The sequence below is a fragment of the Conger conger genome, chromosome 11 (assembly GCF_963514075.1).
Source record: "Conger conger chromosome 11, fConCon1.1, whole genome shotgun sequence".
Lineage (NCBI taxonomy): Eukaryota > Metazoa > Chordata > Actinopteri > Anguilliformes > Congridae > Conger > Conger conger.
In genome coordinates, this window is record NC_083770.1 from 49,193,644 (window position 1) to 49,216,537 (window position 22,894).

Below are 22,894 nucleotides of genomic sequence, written 5' to 3' on the forward strand. Positions count from 1 at the left end.
AGGAGATTGTGTAAAGGCAACGAGAGAGCAGATAAAACAGGCACATAACACTAAGCCATGCGGTTACTGGAATTTGTTCAGAAACAATGGCCGTAAAATGTGTTTTTAAAAGGCCTGATGCAGCAGGCTGGGGAACAGGGAGGAGAAACAGCAGCTGTAGAGCACGGCGTACCCACTATCGGCCACACTGATCTGAGATCAGTCACAGCCAGATGAAAGCCATACATTTGTACTTCCGCAGTGCTACAAAGGCAGTCCCCAAGCCCTGCAGCTCCTGGTGTTAAATCACCGGTAAATGACATACAATTTTCAATCTACTGCCAACGCTGATACTGCTATCTGGAGAAAGTTGTTTCTGTGAGTCACTAAATCACATTGCCTCTGGCTAGCAGAGATGTAATGTACTCTATTTAGACAGGGGAGCAAAATTTCAGTCCCAAATTCTTAAACTTCTATGGTACTATTTACAGTGCTGTGTCTGCCAGCAGAAGTGATATCATCATCATCATCATCATCATCCTTATCTTAATCTAGAAAACTTCCAAAAACCCTTGTACAGTAGCTCTACGTTAGAAAACTTTTTAATATTCAAAAATACTTCTCAAAATTCTCCCAAACTAATGTTGCATTTAAATCTCATCACAATTTACAAATACTTCAGACTACTTATCATGAATCTAAGCATGATTAAGCATGATGATGAGTTAATCTAGCAATGGATGACTGCTCGTGAACAATGCAAATGTTTATTAATGCAAGCAAATATTCTGTTGCTGAAGAATGTACAAATTTGCAATTCATTGTTATCCGGAAATGGTGCTCTTGCAATATGCATCTCTTGCTCTGCCAAGTGCAAATAAAGAGTTCTGGGATTCAAAATAAGACCATAAAAAATTTAAATATGAGCTTGTATTTTTGAAACATTTTAATTTCAATTTGCTTTAAAAAAAAGAAAGAAAAATAAGTCGTGCTTAGTTCTATGTCATCGTGCATTGGTCATAAAACGTAAAAAACAGGACACTGTGGGTACCTGCTTCAGTGACTGCTACCCTGCTGTAAACTCCATTTATACCAGCTTGAAAATTGATCTGGTTATGCTGGTCATAAGCTGCTTTCAAAACATAGCTTGATTGGGTCAAACCATGTCAAGCTGGGAGCTGGTCTGAACTGGTCAAACAGCTAAACCATGTCGAGCTGGGAGCTGGTCTGAACTGGTCAACCAGCTAAACCATGTGGAGCTGGGAGCTGGTCTGAACTGGTCAAACAGCTAAACCATGTCGAGCTGGGAGCTGGTCTGAACTGGTCAACCAGCTAAACCATGTGGAGCTGGGAGCTGGTCTGAACTGGTCAAACAGTTAAACCATGTCGAGCTGGGAGCTGGTCTGAACTGGTCAACCAGCTAAACCATGTGGAGCTGGGAGCTGGTCTGAACTGGTCAAACAGTTAAACCATGTGGAGCTGGGAGCTGGTCTGAACTGGTCAAACAGTTAAACCATGTGGAGCTGGGAGCTGGTCTGAACTGGTCAAACAGTTAAACCATGTGGAGCTGGGAGCTGGTCTGAACTGGTCAACCAGCTAAACCATGTGGAGCTGGGAGCTGGTCTGAACTGGTCAAACAGTTAAACCATGTGGAGCTGGGAGCTGGTCTGAACTGGTCAAACAGTTAAACCATGTCGAGCTGGGAGCTGGTCTGAACTGGTCAAAACCGAGCTTGAGCAGTTTTTTTACAGCAGGGTAATGAGGAAGATTGCGCTCACCTGAACGTCATCTGGAACACCTGGCCCAGATGCACCTGCTGGGTCTTGTTGTTGTAGCCATGCAGCATTTCTCCGAAGAGGGTGTCGTTGAAGCGGGAGCCGTGGCGCTGGCAGGCCGGTCCCTCACAAACCTCGGACTGCAACACGCAGGTACGCCCGTCCAGAGCCAGCCTGTACTCCTCCACGCACCTGGGAAACAGAGGGCAGGCCTGCGTCTCACACACAACCCAGACCCACGCTGCTTCCCTTCTCCGGGGAGAGAAGGAATGCACCAAAGTCTAAGGGCTGATTTATGCTTCGGCGAAAAAGTGTCCTAAGACAAAAGTGCCTACAGACAGAACTGTGTGCTACAACATTTTGCATTTACTGTATAATCCAGGTACTATAGCAACCAGCTTCCCCACAAACCTGTCCATTTTGATAGCTATCTATCTACTTTTCTATGCTTTACTGAGCTTGTCAAGCATACTGGAATCCATGAACTACTCTCAAAAACTGGTCTTCTTCTGGTCTTTTTGGTTTGGCTTGATTGTACCAGGCAAGATCAATCACAATCAAGCGTAGAAAACAAACTGAATCCAAAACAATTCCGACCCAGGTCTGCCTGCAACCTGTGCCCCACACCACAGAGGAAGAGACACCCGCCTTCTTCACACCGAAGACAGCACAAACCGACCTGAGTTTCAATCTTGCACACACCCGACAGAGTAAGATTAGTCAGCCTGTTTCTGCAGCACGCAGGAAACAGAAGAGAGGGTGGCAGAAATGAGGGGTTGAGATGATGCCGCAGTTGGAATATTTCACTGAAAGAAGATGTGTAGGCTCGCTAATTTTCAATCAGAAAACAAACAGTGCTCATACGTAACGCAAACTTCATCTGTTGATCATGATACAAAGGCGCCTACCAGCAAGGCTGTCACAATAAGGGCAAGGAAGGGTTGCAACAAAAGCGTGTTGAGACAAATTGAAGGAGAGGGCTGATCGGAAACGTTTTTCCACACTGCATTTCGGAGCAGACATTTGTGTTATTTTTGAGATATTTCACGACAGGGGCCTGATTGGGGTATTAACAGGATTCTGTTGTCAGGTGTAATCACGATTCTGTTGCTATGCATAATCAGGAACTACTCTGAGCTGTGCTGATATTCTTTTGAAATTGTAAATCAGAGATAATTTCCCTTGTGAAATCTCTCAGTAAGGAGAGTGACATTTAAAAAAAAAACCGAGAACAGCAGAGACAGAAATTACTCGAAGTAAAGTGATTTGTGTTTTGCAGTGAAATTAAGCTGTAGAAATTTTCCATGCCTTAATAATTGTCGGTTAAAAATCCATAATTTTGAAATATGAGACATTATCCCTGATTCAGATGAACAGTGTTTATGAGTGGTTAGGGAACTACGCTACACTAGACTGAAGGTTCACATTCCCGGTAAGAGAGTAAAGATTGAGCCATATTAATAATCATGTCTAAATGTACTTAAAATTCTCATTACTATGCATGATGTTAAGGTGCCGTTAAGCAACTTTAAAAATATAATCAAGTCAAACATTTTTTAATGAAATAATAACTATCTTGTGACTACTGTTTCTGAAATAACTGCCTGATTACATTTGCATTTCATTTTACTTTTTTATTTGAGATTTGACTTGCAAAAAGGGGGAAACGGAACTTATTTATCAGACTAAAAAAGGAGTGGATAAGATACTCTTGAATAGCACCATGTAAATGTGAAGTAGTCAGAACCAGTAGTTGGATGCTGGTGAAAATGGCAGCATCATCTTTGCTGGGCAGCTCTGGCATATTATTAGCCTATGTTGTTATCTTCTGTAGCAAACCTGGTTCAAATGCGTAATTCTTTGTATTCAAACACTTTTCCATGCTTTGCAAGCTGCCTGGTGTATCGGAACCTATGAAATGCATTGCCTTCTGGCCATCTTGGTTGGCTAATCTAGGCTACGTTCTTTTTAACGGAAGGCACTGACCCAAAGTAAGCTGAAGAATTTGATAGCAACTGGAGACATTTTCCTTCAGACATCCAATTCACATGATGCAATATGAATATGAATCCAATACCAACAGTATATGACATGTTTCACAGAAACAGTGTTAGTGTACACTGCTGATTGAGGTCATTCAGCTGGGGTAAGTCATTGGATTCACGGAAATGAAATCCTACATACAGACTGGACTTCCAGGAATGGAATTTCCCATCCATGATGTACATTATGTCCAAGACAGTGGTCCTCACTCCTGGTCTTGGACAGCCACAGGGTGGGACCCCAGTACACCCTGCAGCTCTCCAGGACCAGGAGTGAGGACCCCAGTACACCCTGCAGCTCTCCAGGACCAGGAGCGAGGACCCCAGCACACCCTGCGGCTCTCCAGGACCAGGAGTGAGGACTCCAGCACGCCCTGCGGCTCTCCGGGACCAGGAGTGAGGACCCCAGCACACCCTGCGGCTCTCCGGGACCAGGAGTGAGGACCCCAGCACGCCCTGCGGCTCTCCAGGACCAGGAGTGAGGACCCCAGCACACCCTGTGGCTCTCCAGGACCAGGAGTGAGGACCCCAGCACACCCTGCGGCTCTCCAGGACCAGGAGTGAGGACCCCAGCACACCCTGCGGCTCTCCAGGACCAGGAGTGAGGACCCCAGCACACCCTGCGGCTCTCCGGGACCAGGAGTGAGGACCCCAGCACACCCTGCGGCTCTCCGGGACCAGGAGTGGGGACCGGCGGTCTAAGACAGAGACGTGGAGTAGCCGAGCTCCTGAGTAGGGTCAAGAGGAGGAACGGGGCAATGGAGGGGACACTCACCCGCAGAACATGAGCACGTTGCTGGAGGTGGGGTCCCTAGGGAGAGGCACCAGCTGCTGCAGGCACAGCTGCTCACAGCCCCCGTTGAAGCCGTCGGAGCAGTCTGTGCCCTTCGAGTAGTCATAGCAACCCGAGCCATCTTTCATCGGTCTCAGTCCCTCAGGGCACTGGAGATTGAATGAGATTGAGGCGAGAGAGAGAGAGAGAGAGAGAGAGGGAAACGGAGGTTGTTAGTCTAATCAGGTTGTTGCAAAATAACATGCAGTAACAAATGAACATCTAAACCAGGAGTGGCCAACTTTGGTCCTGGGAAGCTGCAGGTTCTTGCTGGTTTTTGATTTCACCTTAAATACAACAACTATTTTAGACCCAAGAAACCTGGAGAGGTGAGTTAACTATGTAATCAAATGATGAAATCATTAAATGAGGTTCAGAGTAACAACTAGAACCAGCAGTCTGCAGCTCTCCAGGACCTGGGCACCCTGTTGAAAAAACAGCTCAAGCTATGTTTTGAAACAACTGGTTGCTGGTTGTCCAGCTACTGGCTCAGACAAGCTACCAGCAAAGGAGGCCGACCCTGGTGTACAATCCAGCTGGGTATGAGCTAAACCAGTTCATCACCAGCTTGACCAGCTCAATTTTCAAGGTGGTCAAACTAGCATAGCATATGATTTTACACCAAGGTCGCCAACATCTGCTGTGAAAAAAAAAAAATGCTTTTGGAAATCTCTTCCTGCCTCCAATGTTACATGGGAGAGATGGAGGGACAACATGACCCCTGACCCTCCTTGCCTGTTTACAAACCTGGCTCAAACTATAACAACTTAGTATGTAGAATTTAAAAGGTCCCTTTCAACACACAAAAAAGTTTCTCCATGGTGTAAAGGCAGCACACACAGGACCCTTCAAATGTATACTCTCCTCACACACTCGGCAGCTCCTGCTCCCAACCGATCACCTCATTTATTTCACCCAGTTACGTTCAGTTCAGTTTATTATCGCTAGTTACACATATAAAAATACACACATAGGAAATTGCTTCTGGAAGCTTCTCACAGCCAATAACACTTAACACATTTAACGGCAGCAACTCCAATGGACAGTAAAAAGCAGTGAAACAACACCAGCAAAACATTGCATAGTTCAACAGACAAATCCAGAGTGTTATTGGAGCAATAATCCTGCGGGAAGTGTCCTCACCAGTAATAGTGGTAAGTGGTGATCATATCAGAGACCCCATACAGCAGATCTTGGGTTACATCATTGCCATAATTTCTTCATAGTAAGGAGGATGAGGTCAATATTTTAGCCTTAGGTAAGATCAATAAACCAAAATACCATCTCATGTTATTTTCAAGGAAGGATTAGGTTGCAACTGAAATCATTATTTGTCATTTATAGTGACTCTACATGTGTGTGCACGTCAGAAGATTATCGCCCATAGCTGCTGGGTGGCTCATTCAGTATGGTGTTGTGTAGACAAGCCCCAAATCAGGACTGCATGAGTGCCTACTTGCACTGGTAGCCCCATAGAGAAATGCACAACTGGTGATTGTGTTGCTCAGGGTATGAGAGGGATCAGTTTGTTAGCATATCTAGCGGCCTGTAGTGTAGTGGTTAAGGTAAATGACTGGGACCCGCAAGGTCGGTGGTTCTAATCCCGGTGTAGCCACAATAAGATCCGCACAGCCGTTGGGCCCTTGAGCAAGGCCCTTAACCCTGCATTGCTCCAGGGGAGGATTGTCTCCTGCTTAGTCTAATCAACTGTACGCTGCTCTGGATAAGAGCGTCTGCCAAATGGCAATAATGTAATGTAATGTAGCAACCCCCGCCCGTTTATTGGACTGCATGTTAAAGCTACATATGAAAGGTCTTCCTCTGACTCCACACTGTACAACCCCGGCTGTAGTCTGTAAAAAGTGGCAGACGCGTATGACGCCACAAGTCTACTCTCCCGAATCGGCCATGTTCCACGTGAACATGGCTGCGATTGCAGACAGCTGGCTGTTCCAAATTAGTGCGGGAATTGGACACGCTTATTTAAAATAAAAATTTAAATGATTATCACAAGTTATCTGCACTCTGGTCCGACAGTTAAATCCCCCAGAATGCAGGTGCTCCCACTCAAGCTGTTCCCACTTCATTTTAAGAAGCTGCATTTGTTTGTTATTGTTCTGCTTTGTTGAGTCTTGGACTGTAGCCTGTTTTCGCCGTCGTGGTTGAGTGTTCCCCTCACCCCAGGATGCTTCTCGGGTCTCTAACCTGCGCTCCGTACTGTGTCAGACGCAAACATCGTGTTCCCCAAAGCCATGGGGCATGGGGGCTCCTCACACAGAGGTCATGGGGTCACTTCGTACGCTGCCAACAATAATTTGCTGAGTGGCCTTTTCGGGGAGATGTGCTTCCAAGTCAAAATGACAACAAGCACAATGCACTATAGAAAACGGCTTGCAGTAAACAATTAATTCCACATTATATTCAGCCTTTTGTTTATTTGTTTATTTATTTGTTTATTTTTTTCCGTTGTTGTATTATAAGCAGAAGGCCTGGAGTGCTGAGAACCTTGATTAGCATTCAGTGAGATAGACAGGGATTACGACAGTCAGCTGCGTGCAGGAGATAAGACAGAGAGAGGGAGTGAGAGAGAGAGCGAACGAGAGATGAAATATATGAAGGACAGAATTACAGTGGGATATTAGAGTACAGTGTTCTGCCCGATGTGAGATGTGGCTAAAATAATGGCCACTGACAGACATTTACCTGCTGATTTAGGCACAGGCATCCCGGAGGCTAAGTCTTCCCAGTTATGAATCGTAAAGCTGTTACCAAGCGCTAGGAATTGGTTTCTGATATAACTGCTCACAGTGTTTTGCGCAATGATGATGAAAGGGTCATTAATCTTTATGGGGGCCTTTATATTCAGTCAGTAATATACACAGTTCTCCGTTCAGCTTGCATGAAACCCGGACTTGATGTAGGGAGTTCTCCCCACGGAAGAGAACACATCCCTTCAGGTGATTCATGGCTTACAGAATACCTTTTTGTGAATAACCTATCAGACTGACTAGATGTTAATTTTAGAAAACACCTTTAAGACCTTTTAATCCGCTCCCTCTAAATCTAGAACATCCACTCCTGACTGCAGGGACTTATAGTTGCTGTGCTGTTTAAATAACGTGGGATGCCACACGTTGGCACCGTTGGTCTCTGAAGTGCACCTTGCACCAATGAACATTAAAAAGTAAATGGAGAAAAGTCCCACTGGATATCTTGATTGACATCTGTATGACGTAGACGTACCTCCAACAGCGCACCCCGAGTGGACAGCAGCTTTAGAGGGCAGCATACATGACTTGAATTTGGCAGACACTCTTATCCAGAGCGAAGTACAATTGATTAGACTAAGCAGGAGACAATCCTCCCCTGAAGCAATGCAGGGTTAAGGGCCTTGCTCAAGGGCCCAACGGCTGTGCGGATCTTATTGTGGCTACACCGGGATTAGAACCACCGACCTTGTGGGTCCCAGTCATTTACCTTAACCACTACACTACAGGCCTTCCCAGCAGAGGACACTTTTATACCAGTTTTCAGCCAAATTATATTATTTCAGAAGTGTTGAATTAATGGCATGGATTAAAATGTTTCACTATAACCTAGGTATACAAACACAAATACGTTTACAGTTCTGGAGTGTAATTACCCTTTAATGGCTCCATCAAACAAACAGAAGGTATCCACACACATCTGTAACAATGCACCTTATCCATACACACATAAACTGACATGATTAAAGCATCATGGCACTCAGTGGAGAGGCTGAATCCCCCAGGCAGTTTGACTACAGTTCAGAAACAATGAGCCTGGCTTGGCTTGGGGGTCACTCTTTAACCTATTGAACACAGTCAATCGATACCCACATCCATGACATCTTCAATCGTCCATCATCCAGGCAATCAGATGCCCAGTATTCTGCCAATAAATATTCCCCCAACCATCCTTCCACTCAGCCAGTCAAAACAGCCCCCGTTGATGAGCCAGCCAATTATAACCAAGGTCCATCACCACCGTCAGGGTTCTACCCAATCAAAGGACTGTTCAGGTGAACGAGCAGAGAGAAAGGCAGTCTAACCCCCAGTAATGCTATTTGTACAGGGTTTGGGGGGGGACTTAGTGTCATTTACTCACCAGAGGAATTAAAATTTGTAGCAGGCAGTGATATTGATTAGGTTGCTAGGGGAATAGATACCATGACAATGAAGAGATTATGAGACAAAAAAAAGCACACTGGAGGGGTAATAAAGTCCACCTAAAGGGAAATAGTAAAGGCTTGATGTACTATGACTTAAAGCATCACGATTCCACCAGTCAATACAGCGCAACACGTCTCTATAGCAGCTCAGATCAAGAGACCTATGAGGTGCTCAGCATTCCTAATCATCAGAAAGATTTGATGATCAAACTCAACGTTCTTTACATGGAGGTACAGGGTGGAAGACACAGATTTTCTTTGCCGTTCTTAGGTCCTGAAACTCTCACAAAGCATTCATGTTCCATCAAAAACAGAACAGGCGCATGTCAATCAAGTCCTATCTCTCCAGTTCTTACTACACTCTCAGAAAAAACAGAACCATAGAACCCTGTATGATAGGAGTGAAGTATGAAAGCTCCCAAAGACCCATTTTACCCGAAAAAACCCTTGAACTAGATCCAGTTCTTCTATGGAATCACAGGGTTCTTCTCAGGGTTAATTTTTGCACCGTTTTTCTGAGATTGTAGGATCAGCTTTCGGGAGATCGTTAAAGTGGCAATCTACGTTTTTCCTCGGTTTTGGTGGATTTTGGATGTACCAGCTATTCTACACTTCAATCCCCATACTTCCCTGTGACATGCAGCCTTCTCACTCTTTTTTTGAGGAATATGTCTCAAATATGGTATTTGTTCAAATGAAAAAATGATAGCCTGCCACTTTAACCCTTGTGTAGTCTTAACTTTCTGTATACTCCCCTTGTCCTCAGGGTAACAAATGACCCGACTTCACTAAAGGGTTAAAGTGAGTGTTGGGGGAAGTGAGTAAGGGTGGGTATAGGGCAGGTTTTAGGGTGACTGTTACAGTAAGCATGAGGGCGAGCACTTGGGAGGAAGGCATGGATGGAGAAAGGAGGAGTGGAGGGGCACCAGTCACTGGGGGTGGGGTGAGGAGGAAGTAAAGGAGTGGTAGTCATTAGGGGCAGTGAGAGAGAGGGAGGAGAGGAGCTCCAGTTATTAGTCATCGAGAGAGAGCAAGAGATAGGATAGAGAGAGAGAGATAGAGAGGATAGCAGTTCCAGTGAGGGTGCTGTCTCTGCTGATGCCGTGGTGCACACGACTGTCCTAATGGAAGAGACAATGATTAAAGAGAGAGACAATCTGAACACCAAAACTACAAGACCACTCAGCCTGAAACCACTTTCACAGATGAAAGGCTTCTACACTCTTTAATTAAGAGTCTCCACAAGTCAGCCACCGGAGCAAAAAAAAAAAGAAGAGAATTACACACAGGTCGAGGAAATCCTGTGGGTTCTAACTCTAACTCTAACGCTGTCTCCCACCTGCAGCAGCAATCTCTGCGGGTGGAAGAGGAACGAAATCACGTCGAAGCCAAAAATTATATCATTATAAGTGAGAAGTTTTATCATTAACTTGGCTGAACAGATGGGCAAAAAAAAAGGATTCCATTGGACGGCCTCTGCCTTTTGAAAAAGTAGAGCTGACTTCCAGTTCCCAAAAAACGTCTCGACCATGATGCAACCAGCATGTTCTTCGGGTCAAGTTTTCTTCCTTGCAACGAGCAGTAAGACCAAAGCAAGCCTGCCATGGAGTCAGGCCTGTTCATAAACGACTGTATAGAACACCAGAGCTCTGCTCGTGCTCCTTTCTGAACGAGAGCCAGGTGGAAATCACGCATAATTGGCTACTTTGTAATTAATATGGATCCATTGACACTAATTGGCGTGAATTCCGGCTCTGTTTGCTTTGTTCCATTTTTTGTTTTGTTGGCTTTTTGTTTTTGCGGCTTGGCACGGATTGTCGTAAAAGGCGCTTGGCTGGAGCCAATGTTTCCTCCGGAATACAAAGAGGCTGTAAATCTGAGCACGTTGCCCAGGGCGGGGGGGTGAGCGGGCGGGCGGGGGGGGGGGTGGGATCTGGCTGAGGGAGGGGGGGGGCGGGGTGGGATGGGGTTTGTTGTGTGGTGGGCCTGTTTTCCTCTCCATCTGAGGAGACCAGCTCCAGGAGTAAAACCCCAGAGATGAGCCGCTGCCAGCGGGGAGGATAAGCGCTGAGCTCTCTCCGTCTGCAGCAGCGATGGGGTGAAGCGGGAGGGGATGAAACCCGGCCAGACGGGGCGCCGGCTCGCCTTTCACCCTCCGCCAGGCGGCGGGAAACCGTGTGACCCCTGACCCCTGTCCATCACCTGGGCTCTCTCCCTGCGCCTCTCCCCCATCAGTGGGCGGCCTGCAGCATAGTGGTTAAGGTAAATGACTGGGAAACACAAGGTCGGTGGTTCGAATCCCAGTGTAGCCACAATAAGATCCGCACAGCCGTTGGGCCCTTGAGCAAGGCCCTTAACCCTGCATTGCTCCAGGGGAGGATTGTCTCCTGCTTAGTCTAGTCAACTGTACGTCGCTCTGGATAAGAGCATCTGACAAATGCCAATAATGTAATGTAATGTAATCAGTTAATCCTTTTTTTTTTATGATGAACTGTTTTAATTGAAATTTTTTGATATTATAAACTCATAAAAAGCATACCGTTATTCTTGTAAACATACAATCCCCAAATACCCTCCCCCATCTTTCCGCCAAATCTAATCAGGGGAAAGAACCCACAACCCTCCTCAGTGTCCTTCTCCGTCTCTCCACCAGCCACACACGCTCAGGCATAACGCTGCAAAAACTGCCTAAAAGGGTACAACTGCTTGTAGCTGGGACAGAAACCCATAGGTGCATGACATTGTGCCCCTATCTAGCAATATATCATTAATTAGATTTTTGCTTGGTACAAAGTATTCATTTGAACTCAAAGATAACATTACTATACTTTCAGCGTACATTCGTGAAAATTGATCGTTGAGGAACAAAACATGTAGCTCCACCGTCAGACAGAGAGGAAATATAGATAAAACCAAGATAAACATTCATTCATTCACTATCCTAACCAGCTTATCCTGAACAGGGTCACAGGGGGGCTGGAGCCTATCCCAGCATTCATTGGGCGAAAGGCAGGAATACACCCTGGACAGGTCGCCAGTCCATTGCAGGGCACACACACCATTCACTCACGCACTCATACCTACGGGCAATTTAGACTCTCCAATCAGCCTAACCTGCATGTTTTTGGACTGTGGGAGGAAACCCACGCAGACACGGGGAGAACATGCAAACTCCACACAGAGAGGCCCTGGCCGACAGGGATTCGAGCCCAGGACCTCCTTGCTGTGAGGCGGCAGTGCTACCCACTGCACCATCCGTGCCACCCCAAGATAAACAAGAAATGGAAAACTAAAAAGTGAACTGAAATGATCTATAAGAAAGTACGATGACAACATATCAGCAAAGCTATAAAATAACAAAATAATAGTGAAAGAAATAACAATTAGATTATTAAATAGAGTATTATTGCTGATGGAAGATGGCACAGCTATGGAGTTGGGGTGGATGTTGGATAGTAACTCCAGGGTAAATATCCACATTTATTTTGTGCCGTCGACGACCGGCTGCGAATTGCAGAAACCGAAGGCTATATGAGCGGAATAGGAGATGAGGTATTAATTAGCCGCGGTGTATTGCATCACACGATCGATGGGGGAGAGGCACACCAGCCCAGTCTGAGAAAGTACATCTGGGTTTCCTGACGGCTTAATCAGCCCGCCGACAATTAGCGTAATGGAGTTTCCCGGAACAAATGGCTTCTTCCCGACAAATCTTAGTTTGATCCAAAAGGCTCCCTTTTCCCCCTCCTTAGTCATGTTGCCGTATATCCACATTCTTTATACCTGTTCTTTCCCTCCTCTGGGAAAGTGAAATATAATAATAAATCACAGGCTCGCTGGCTCTCCTTCATAGGGTTTGCCTTTCACAGGGAGTATTTATTTGATGCCATAACTCTAAGAGTCAATTCTGAATTTCACCAGGTAAGAATTGACAATCAGTGACATAATCACCACAACTTCCCGGTGAGAGAAGTGGGGAGTTAGAAATTGAAGAGAGAGAGAGAGAGAGAGGGAGAGAGAGAGAGAGTGAGAGAGAGAGAGAGAGAGAGAGAGAGAGAGAGAGAGAGAGAGAGAATAAAAGGTGTGAGAGAGAGAGAGAGAGAGAGAGAATAAAAGGTGGGAGAGAGCAAGAGTGAGAGAGAGAGAGAGAGAGAGAGAGAGAATAAAAGGTGGGAGAGAGCAAGAGTGAGAGAGAGTGAGAGAGTGAGAGAATAAAAGGTGGGAGAGAGCGAAAGTGAGAGTGAGAGAGAGAATAAAAGGTGGGAGAGAGCGAGAGTGAGAGAGTGAGAGAGAATAAAAGGTGGGAGAGAGAGAAAGTGAGAGTGACAGAGAATAATAGGTAGGAGAGAGAGGGAGAGAGTTGGAGGGAGAGAGAGAGGGAGGGAGAGAGAGAATAAAAGGTGGGAGAGAGAGAGAGGGAGAGAGACGGAGGGAAAGAGCTTTCTCTGGGGCATGCGGGCACCAAACAGGAATATGTGTAGCTCAGTAATGCAAACATGAAACAGGAAGCTTGTGCATAATATCCCACCAACACTCTGCAGCCAGTTGGGACTGCAGTAAGTGAACGCACTGTTATTCCACTTTAATGTGAACTTGATGTCACAACCCCCCCCCACACACACACACACACAGACACACACACACACACAACCTCCTCTTCCTGGATTAAACGTGAACTTTTCCGCCAATCCACGCCTTGACTGGAGCGCGAGGCAAGAGTGCGCTCGGGGCTCAGCGAATCGATTTCCCCGGTGATCCAAATCCGCTCGGCTCTCAAAGCCTCACGTCTCCAGTCTCTGCTCTTTCCTCTCCGTTAAGTCTTAACTTTTGACCTCTGACCTCTGACCTCTGACATAATTTACCGATCAGTATTTTTTTTTGTGCCCTCATTACCCAGGGCTGCACTGTTTGGGAGCTGGGCGAGGGGGTGTATTACATCGCTGATTAAGTAAGGAGGCGGGGTAGGGGACTGCTGAATGTGCACTCTGGGCTTATTTTGGACTTTGCCGTTTACTCTGTTACTCTGACTTGCTGCTGCTGCAGGAGGGAAAGGGGGGCGACTGACAGCATCACTCGCTTGCCCGCATCACTTCCTGTGATTCCAGCGCGTCCGTGTGCTATTTCTGTGCTGTCTGCTGTAGGTGCGAGCTGGCAGGATTTGCTCAGAGCTTAAATAACGGGTAAGTGACACATTGAAAAAAAAATGAAAAAAAGTTCTGTTCTGAAACTTCTACCCATAAAGCCCACAATGCATAGAGCTAGTATTTCAATTTTATTCTCCTTTCCCCAGAGCCAGTGAGACCATGGCCTTAACTGTGTCAGAGAGAAACTTCATGATTATAATTTACTGTCCTCGGCCTTACGCACCGGCACGAAGAAACTCTGACCTCAGGCCACATCAACGGAGCCTTCAGCAGGTCTCTGAAACTGCACCGTCTGTACGCTGAAGATCATTTCCACAGGAACATGAAGACTTGTTAGGGCACCGTTTCAGGACTGGATACCAGACCATGCCAGTTCTTACTGCGGCTGTCTCACAGTGACAGTCCCATTATGTAATCCCAAAAAAACTGGTTCTAGCATCATTCAGGGGAAGACAGTGTTCAACGGTCTCATCACTCACTAGCGACCCCGATGGTAAATCAGTCATGTCAAAATAAAAGTCACTAAAGGGTTTTGGTCTTCCAGAGTGGTTCCACAGAGCTGGTCTCACTGAGCTGGTTCCACAGAGCTGGTCTCACTGAACTGGTTCCACTGAGCTGGTTCCACTGAGCTGGTCTCACCGAGCTGGTTCCACTGAGCTGGTTCCACTGAGCTGGTCTCACTGAACTGGTTCCACAGAGCTGGTCTCACTGAGCTGGTTCCACAGAGCTGGTCTCACTGAGCTCGTTCCACTGAGCTGGTCTCACTGAGCTCGTTCCACTGAGCTGGTCTCACTGAGCTGGTTCCACAGAGCTGGTCTCACTGAGCTGGTTCCACAGAGCTGGTCTCACTGAGCTGGTTCCACTGAGCTGGTCTCACTGAGCTGGTCTCACTGAGCTGGTCTCACTGAGCTGGTTCCACTGAGCTGGTTCCACTGAGCTGGTCTCACTGAGCTCGTTCCACTGAGCTGGTCTCACTGAGCTGGTTCCACTGAGCTGGTCTCACTGAGCTGGTCTCACTGAGCTCGTTCCACTGAGCTGGTTCCACTGAGCTGGTTCCACTGAGCTGGTCCCAGGGAGGAACAGTTTCTCATCTGCAGTCGAGGACACGTCCGCCCCCCAAACGCGCTGCCAATCTGCTCTCCCGAGTGACACCGCCGGAACCGCGAAGGCAGAATTATGAAAATGTATTCAAAAATAAACTGTAATTATTTAAATGTATGAAAATGAGAGGCTTAGTAGGGCAAGCCGGAGCAGAGATGTTTTTCTACCTCCCAGGTAGGGCACAGAAAGCCGGGCGCAGGGAGCTGGGCGCAGGGAGCCGGGCGTTTGACACCGCATCTGTCTGGAAGACGGGGCGGAGCGTGAGAAGCAGGTCGCATCGCTCGGTATAAACGGCAGCGCATTATGCTAAGCGGCTAATGCAGCACAGATCTGTTGATGAGTAATGGTACAATGAGGGTGCCCCCAATCGCAGCGGGCTCCCAACCAGCTTTGCGAAGCTAAAACCAGGGATTTTTACAAGTAATACACTTACGAGAGGTAATTTGAAGTATTTTTATGAAAGATTCTGAAAGCATCAACAGTTATACAACCTCTCCTGCTGCTGTGAAGAAGAAGAACATCAACAATTCACTGCATACTTCCTGGAAAAAAAGAACATGCAATCCCAGCTACTTTTGGATTTACTTGGTGCCGTGTACATTATATTTTATTCAGTGTTGTTATATTTGTGGTAGAACTCCGCTATATCAGAATCTATTGGCTCTCAGCTATATAAATACAGAATACTACGTAGCTAATGTGATTGTGATTGGATCAGATCTGAGAATGAATGATTGAATATTGAATTTAACATGGTTAAAGTGGACTTTACACTCTCACAACTGGTCCAGACACCAGGTATTAACACTGTATGGATCTCACACGCTACCAGAGTAATTACATTGTAATTACCATGTTGCTAATATGTTACAACTGGTTTATAACAGCATTTCATTGCAATATAAATTCTGGATAATTTATAGAATTATAGAAACCTGCACATAAACATTACAATTATTTTGTAAATATCTTCACTGTCTTCATGTCACTTTTCTGTATTGCAAATTGAATTGAAGAGCCTTAATAGGGACTGGGTTTGTTAATTAGCTTTGGCTAGAAACCCTGTGTGCAGTAAATCTGTTTCATGTTTTTAACCAGCGGCAATGTCTGCTAGGGGTGTGAATGTTTAAACAGTTAACCAAAACTGAGTTGTAAACGTTTACAAAACATTGCTAACCGATAACCAATAATTTTTTTCTGAAGCTGAAATGGTAAGCTCAGTTTCAAATCAATGCACGATCACCACCAGGTGTATTATTGCGGTTTAAATTCTAAACTACATTCTACTTGATTTGCTCATAATTGGGCAATAAATCAATAAATCATATCAATTTAAAATCTACGACCGTACCATTCAGTGTCTTTAGACTGTATACCACACAACATGCATTACTTCTATTTTGTCAACCAATATAATACTATATGCAATGTACTTTTCAAAATATTTATATTCTCCTTATTAGTGTGTGTGACTATTACATTAATTGCAGTGGCATTCTAAGTATTGGCAGGACATGCATCTTTGATGTATCACCAGTCATATCTAGCGTCTGCTCGTGTCTGAGCAGTGAAGGAGAATCCATGAAAGGACAAAAAAAAAAAAAAAACACATAGAGAGAAAGGAGCTCCGTGATGAAACTTGAATGGACCGAGCAGAAAACGCAATAAAACCGGTTGTTGGGATCAAATTCAAAGCGTTGATTTTGAGGAAGCAACCCGCGGGCGGAGAAGCATCAGTTAGGCAGATAAAATCCTTTGTTTTATTCATGGGGAAACGCGGCGGCTGTGATCTTTAGAGAACCTTCCGACGCTCCGCGCGATCAATCACGGCCGGGCGCCTTCCCGCCTCCGACAGCCAATCTTGTCCCATCAACCCCAGTTAATAGGGTGCCAGGCAATCTGTGGGGGGGCCATGAATCTTTTTGTCACCCCTCACACACCCGCCAGGGACCTCTTGTGTCGTGTCCCTGTTCCAGAACATTCTCCTGGGTCTCCTGGATTCCCCCGTCGGGGGTGAAGAGAGTGACAACCACGATAGTCATGTGGCTACCCTCTACTACAGACACGCATACACACACACACACACACACACACACGCATACACACACACACATACACATACACATACACATACACACACACACACACACACACACACACACACACATACCACACAAACACACACACATACACACACACATACACACACATATAAACAAATGAGGGGACACACACTCTACATACACAAACACACACACACACACACACACACAAAAACACATGCAGGGACACATATACAGTGCATACACAAACACACACTTACACATGCAAAGATACATTTTCAAACAAAGTGGTACATTTGCCGTTCACTGAAATTGCACCCTCCTCTCTCACCATTTCATCCTGAAAGGGAGAAGGACCCATATGCCGTAATTATCCTTGTTCAAACGTGAAATCTGTCCGAGAAATGTTTCAGAGAAATGTTCTCCGGTGAAAAACACTGACAGAAAAAAACAGAACAATCGGGTGCAGGAGCACATCCCCGCCACACGGGGTCGAAGGGCCGGAGTCGGAGAGCAGGGTGGGCTAAGGTACATGACTGGGACCTGTAGTGTAGTGGTTAAGGTACATGACTGGGACCTGTAGCCTAGTGGCTAAGGTACATGACTGGGACCTGTAGCCTAGTGGCTAAGGTACATGACTGGGACCTGTAGCCTAGTGGCTAAGGTACATGACTGGGACCTGTAGCCTAGTGGCTAAGGTACATGACTGGGACCTGTAGCCTAGTGGCTAAGGTACATGACTGGGACCTGTAGTGTAGTGGCTAAGGTACATGACTGGGGCCTGTAGCCTAGTGGCTAAGGTACATGACTGGGACCTGTAGCGTAGTGGTTAAGGTGCATGACTGGGACCTGTAGCGTAGTGGCTAAGGTACATGACTGGGACCTGTAGCGTAGTGGCTAAGGTGCATGACTGGGACCTGTAGCGTAGTGGCTAAGGTACATGACTGGGACCTGTAGCGTAGTGGCTAAGGTACATGACTGGGACCTGTAGCGTAGTGGCTAAGGTACATGACTGGGACCTGTAGCGTAGTGGTTAAGGTACATGACTGGGACCTGTAGCGTAGTGGCTAAGGTGCATGACTGGGACCTGTAGCGTAGTGGTTAAGGTGCATGACTGGGACCTGTAGTGTAGTGGTTAAGGTACATGACTGGGACCTGTAGTGTAGTGGTTAAGGTACATGACTGGGACCTGTAGTGTAGTGGTTAAGGTAAATGACTGGGACATGCAAGGTCGGTGGTTCTAATCCCGGTGTAGCTACAATAAGATCCGCACAGCCGTTGGGCCCTTGAGCAAGGCCCCTAACGCTGCATTGCTCCAGGGGAATATTGTCTCCTGCTTAGTCTAATCAAATGTACGTCGCTCTGGATAAGAGCGTCTGACACATGCCATTAATGTGCTGTTAATGAATGTAATGAATGTAATTAATGGAGAGTAAGAGCCGGGCGCTCAGCGGGACAGTGCTGCTTCTCAGAGAGACGTGAAGAAGAAAAACGCAGAGGAGTGAAAACGTAGAGAGAACGCAGCGACTCATCGCCGTGAAGGCTGCCTCCACCCCGTCATGAGCCGGGTCAGGACCAGTACAGCGCAGAAAAACACCGCGGTCCCCGGGCTTAAAGATGCGCCTCACTTCAGCGGACTGATACCGACCAGAGTGCCAATCGATACATGATCACCCACCAGGCAAGAGAGGAACTCTCTCGATCCCTCGTCAGGGCTGAAGAATTCCTCATTAGCAAAATGAGTAATTAGTCACTCATTACTGTCTCTGTCAGGCCTTCTGGAGGCACTTGGCGAGATGCTCTGACTTTAATGCCAACAACCCCCCGTGCTTTGTCACACACAAGTTGTCGGGGTCCTGAATGTTTCACTCTTCCCTGTGTTAACTGATGGCCTGCGGTTGGCTGTTAACTGAACTCGCAGATGGTCAGTGCAACAGGAAGGTGAGCTCGTAATCTCGAGCTCAATGGCACTGCGCACACATTTCACAACACCTCAAATACGGCCCTGAAAACGAACACCTCATTTAGAGAGAGCCACACACACCCTCGATGTCTCACTGTGAGACACATCTGGAGTACACCCCGCAGAAGAAATGTCAATCAATCAACAGGTTTGTATGTGTGTGTGTATGTGTGTGAGTGTGTGTGTGTGTATGTGTGTGAGTGTGCGTGTGTGAGTGTGTATGTATGCGTGTGAGTGTGTGTGTGTGGTATGGGTGTGTGTGTGTGTGTGTGTGTTGTGTGTGTGTATGGTGTGGGTGATGTCAACACACACAGACATTCACACACACATGCACACATTTCGCAACACCTGATATGGGTGTTGCAAAATGTTATTTAGAAAGCTGCACACAGATATTCACACACGCCCACTTGTGCTAACTCTTACACACACTGACATGCACACACACACACAAACACGCACACACACGTCACACACATTCACACACACATACATTACACATCACACACACACAGCACACCTCCCACACACACACACACACAAACACACACACAGAACCAAAGCACCTGTTGAGAGATGTGCAGGCTATTTTAGGAAGGATTCTGAAATCAAAACACAAACATGCTATAGCTGAACTACCCCACGTACGTGGGAACAATTAAGAGGTTTTCTTTAGCTCTGATATTCTTCTTTTGTCTCCAGAGCATTGATAGCTGTGCTCTTTTGAAAGTTCAAACTTTATATTGCATCTGAATCTTGTGGGGGAGCAATCAGACAAAGGAACTTTCTTAATAGGGCTAGAGGGAAATACGCCGTTAGCATTAACCGGCATAAAAATCACAGGCCTGGCATCAGCACACATTGATTTGCTGTTTTGTTCCACAGGCAAGAACTTCTTATTAGACTTATGAAAATAAATAAATAAAAAACTATATAATGGCCTAAACTGCTTTAATTTAAAGTTCAAACACTTGGCTGGGACTGACCGAATCATCATTTGCTTCTGTCTTCAGATGACTCCTACATCTGCCAGCGCAACATTTCACTAAAAACGCATTACCAAGTACATATCTCGTCAAGATGATTAGTTATTTATAATAGCTAACAAGCATTTTCTGACACTATGTTTACGTTTTTAGATCTCTTCACACAGTTAGCACAACAGCACTCTGTGTCGACCAAACCGTGAATAATATCTTCATTGCTTTGACAAAAAAAATGCTCTAAAAAAAATCTCGAGTTCATTTTTCACCCAGGTCTGCTTTCTACACCAAAACATAAAGACTTGGTTCAAAATAGAGAGTGAATGATGGCATGCACCCAATTAATTTGGTGTAGAAACGTTAGGGTGCCCTGAGTACAGCGATGCTAAGAGTGCTTAAAAAAAGCTGCATGATCATTTTTATTTAGCAACTTTCACAATGTATCTTGCTACGATTAGGCAAATTCTACATTCTACAGCTGGACTCTTAATTCCCTTTTTCTGTTTTAAAACTTTTAGGCAAAGACATATTTCTCATTTGGCCACATTCGGTCAGAAATGATAACTTTTTACAACTTAACAAAAGCTTTGCAGGAATATCACAGCCTGAGCTGTATAAGGGCATATAGCCCACTCTTTTCTGAGCTGTATAAGGGCTTATAACCCACTATTTAATGAGCTGTATAAGGGCTTATAACCCACTATTTAATGAGCTGTATAAGGGCTTATAACCCACTATTTAATGAGCTGTATAAGGGCTTATAACCCACTATTTAATGAGCTGTATAAGGGCTTATAACCCACTATTTAATGAGCTGTATAAGGGCTTATAACCCACTATTTAATGAGCTGTATAAGGGCTTATAGCCCACTCTTTTCTGAGCTGTATAAGGGCTTATAACCCACTATTTAATGAGCTGTATAAGGGCTTATAACCCACTATTTAATGAGCTGTATAAGGGCTTATAACCCACTATTTAATGAGCTGTATAAGGGCTTATAACCCACTATTTAATGAGCTGTATAAGGGCTTATAGCCCACTCTTTTCTGAGCTGTATAAGGGCTTATAACCCACTATTTAATGAGCTGTATAAGGGCTTATAGCCCACTCTTTTCTGAGCTGTATAAGGGCTTATAACCCACTATTTCATGAGCTGTATAAGGGCTTATAACCCGGTTTTCTGGGCTGTGTAAGGGCTTATAGTCCACTGTTTTCTGAGTTTCAGAGCAGAAGCCTCATAAAAGATGTCTGAGCCTGGAGACACAGTCGCCTAGAGGTGGGGGAGTCAACAGTGGGAATAATTTTTTCAAAATAAAAGTTATGAAAGTGTATAATTTAATTCATGTCAGCAGGTCACGGGCTATCAACACATTTTCAAAACACCATAATAAAGGCTGTAGTTGTGCTCCCAGAGATTTAATCTATCCACAATGCACGTTTGTCAAGCACAGATGGCGAGTGATTTTGAACGAGCATTCATTTTTCTGTTCTTCTTTGCAGATATCACCATGGGATCAGAATTAAATTACTCAGAAAGGTGTCCACACTAAAAAAAAAAAATAGGGAGTTGCTTTGAGCCTGCTTGTACTATATTACATTTTCAAAAGTATATATTGCTTTGTTGCTGGTGGTGTAGCCATTGATAATATACTTACAAGTTAAACTTAAAAGTTCCAAACAACCAGACTGTTTAAAAGAACTCTAATCATGATGGAAGGTATTCTGCTATCACAACCCTGGCTGCTCGGGGTGGTTAGAGGTAAGTCTCTTTTATGTGATGGAGGCTGCTTGGCAGAAGCTTATTCAGAGGACAAAGATCCTAGAAATAACTCTGAGAATCCAAATCCGCACACTCTATACGGCTTTCCAGAGGTGGCCAGAAGTCAGAGCAGGACAAATGGATATTGACATGCTGTGGGTCATTAACTGGACTGAATTGGACATACATAACAACAAACGCCCTTCCTGCGGAATGAAATGTCAGAGATATTCCTCTGGGAAGCAGACTAGGAAGAAATAGTGATGAAAATCTAATCGCTGAATCACCCGGAACATGTGACTTGTACTTACTTTCTTTCTCCAATTTATTTTCTTGCCGGTTGTCCTTATCTGAGGTGACTTTTTGGCTTTCTATTTTACCTTCTCTTCATTTATGTTGCTTACCGAAGTTGAGTTGCTCGAGCACGCCACTTCAAGTCTACAAAAGCAGCGCTCAGCAGGGGAGTTGATCCTACAACCTTCTGGTTACAGGGGCTTTTAACTGCACCACGGCAACAAAGGCAGACTCGGAATAGCTTTCCTTGTGAAGGCTGAAGGTGCATACATTTATTTATTTAATATATATATATTTTTTTCCAATTATTACTTGGTTATTAGATGGATAAAATGGAATTGAGTTTTAAGTAAACAAGTTTTAAGGAGTGATATTTGGTTCATTACGTATTCCATGGTAAAATAATACAAACATTTATTAACATTTATTATTATTATTATTATTATTATTATTATTATTATTGATATTATCATTATAATAAAAGTTACATGAAAATAGTAACAATATGCAGTAATAATAAATGTGAATGAATAAAGTTAAATGAATACAGTAATAATATGCAGTAATAATAAATGTGAATGAATAAAGTTAAATGAATACAGTAATAATATGCAGTAATAATAAATGTGAATGAATAAAGTTAAATGAACACAGTAATAATATGCAGCAAGTAATAAATGTGGCACAGGCCACAGTGGGGACGGTATTAAGGAACGGACATCAACACGTTCCCCTGCCCAGCAGCAGTAACTCAGCATTAACATGC

The 22,894-nt window shown here is 45.0% G+C and overlaps 1 protein-coding gene across 1 annotated transcript in view; it reads right to left on the reverse strand.

Moving 5' to 3' along the window:
• The window catches only part of LOC133140879 (astrotactin-2-like), a 408,973-nt gene that overhangs the window by 131,108 nt on the left and 254,971 nt on the right, over positions 1-22,894 (reverse strand). Inside the window, exons 12-13 of the mRNA XM_061261152.1 lie at positions 4,572-4,738; positions 1,758-1,946 (exon numbers count right to left, since the gene is read on the reverse strand). Of these exons, the coding sequence (XP_061117136.1) occupies positions 1,758-1,946; positions 4,572-4,738 (356 nt within the window). The remainder of the gene's footprint in view (positions 1-1,757; positions 1,947-4,571; positions 4,739-22,894) is intronic.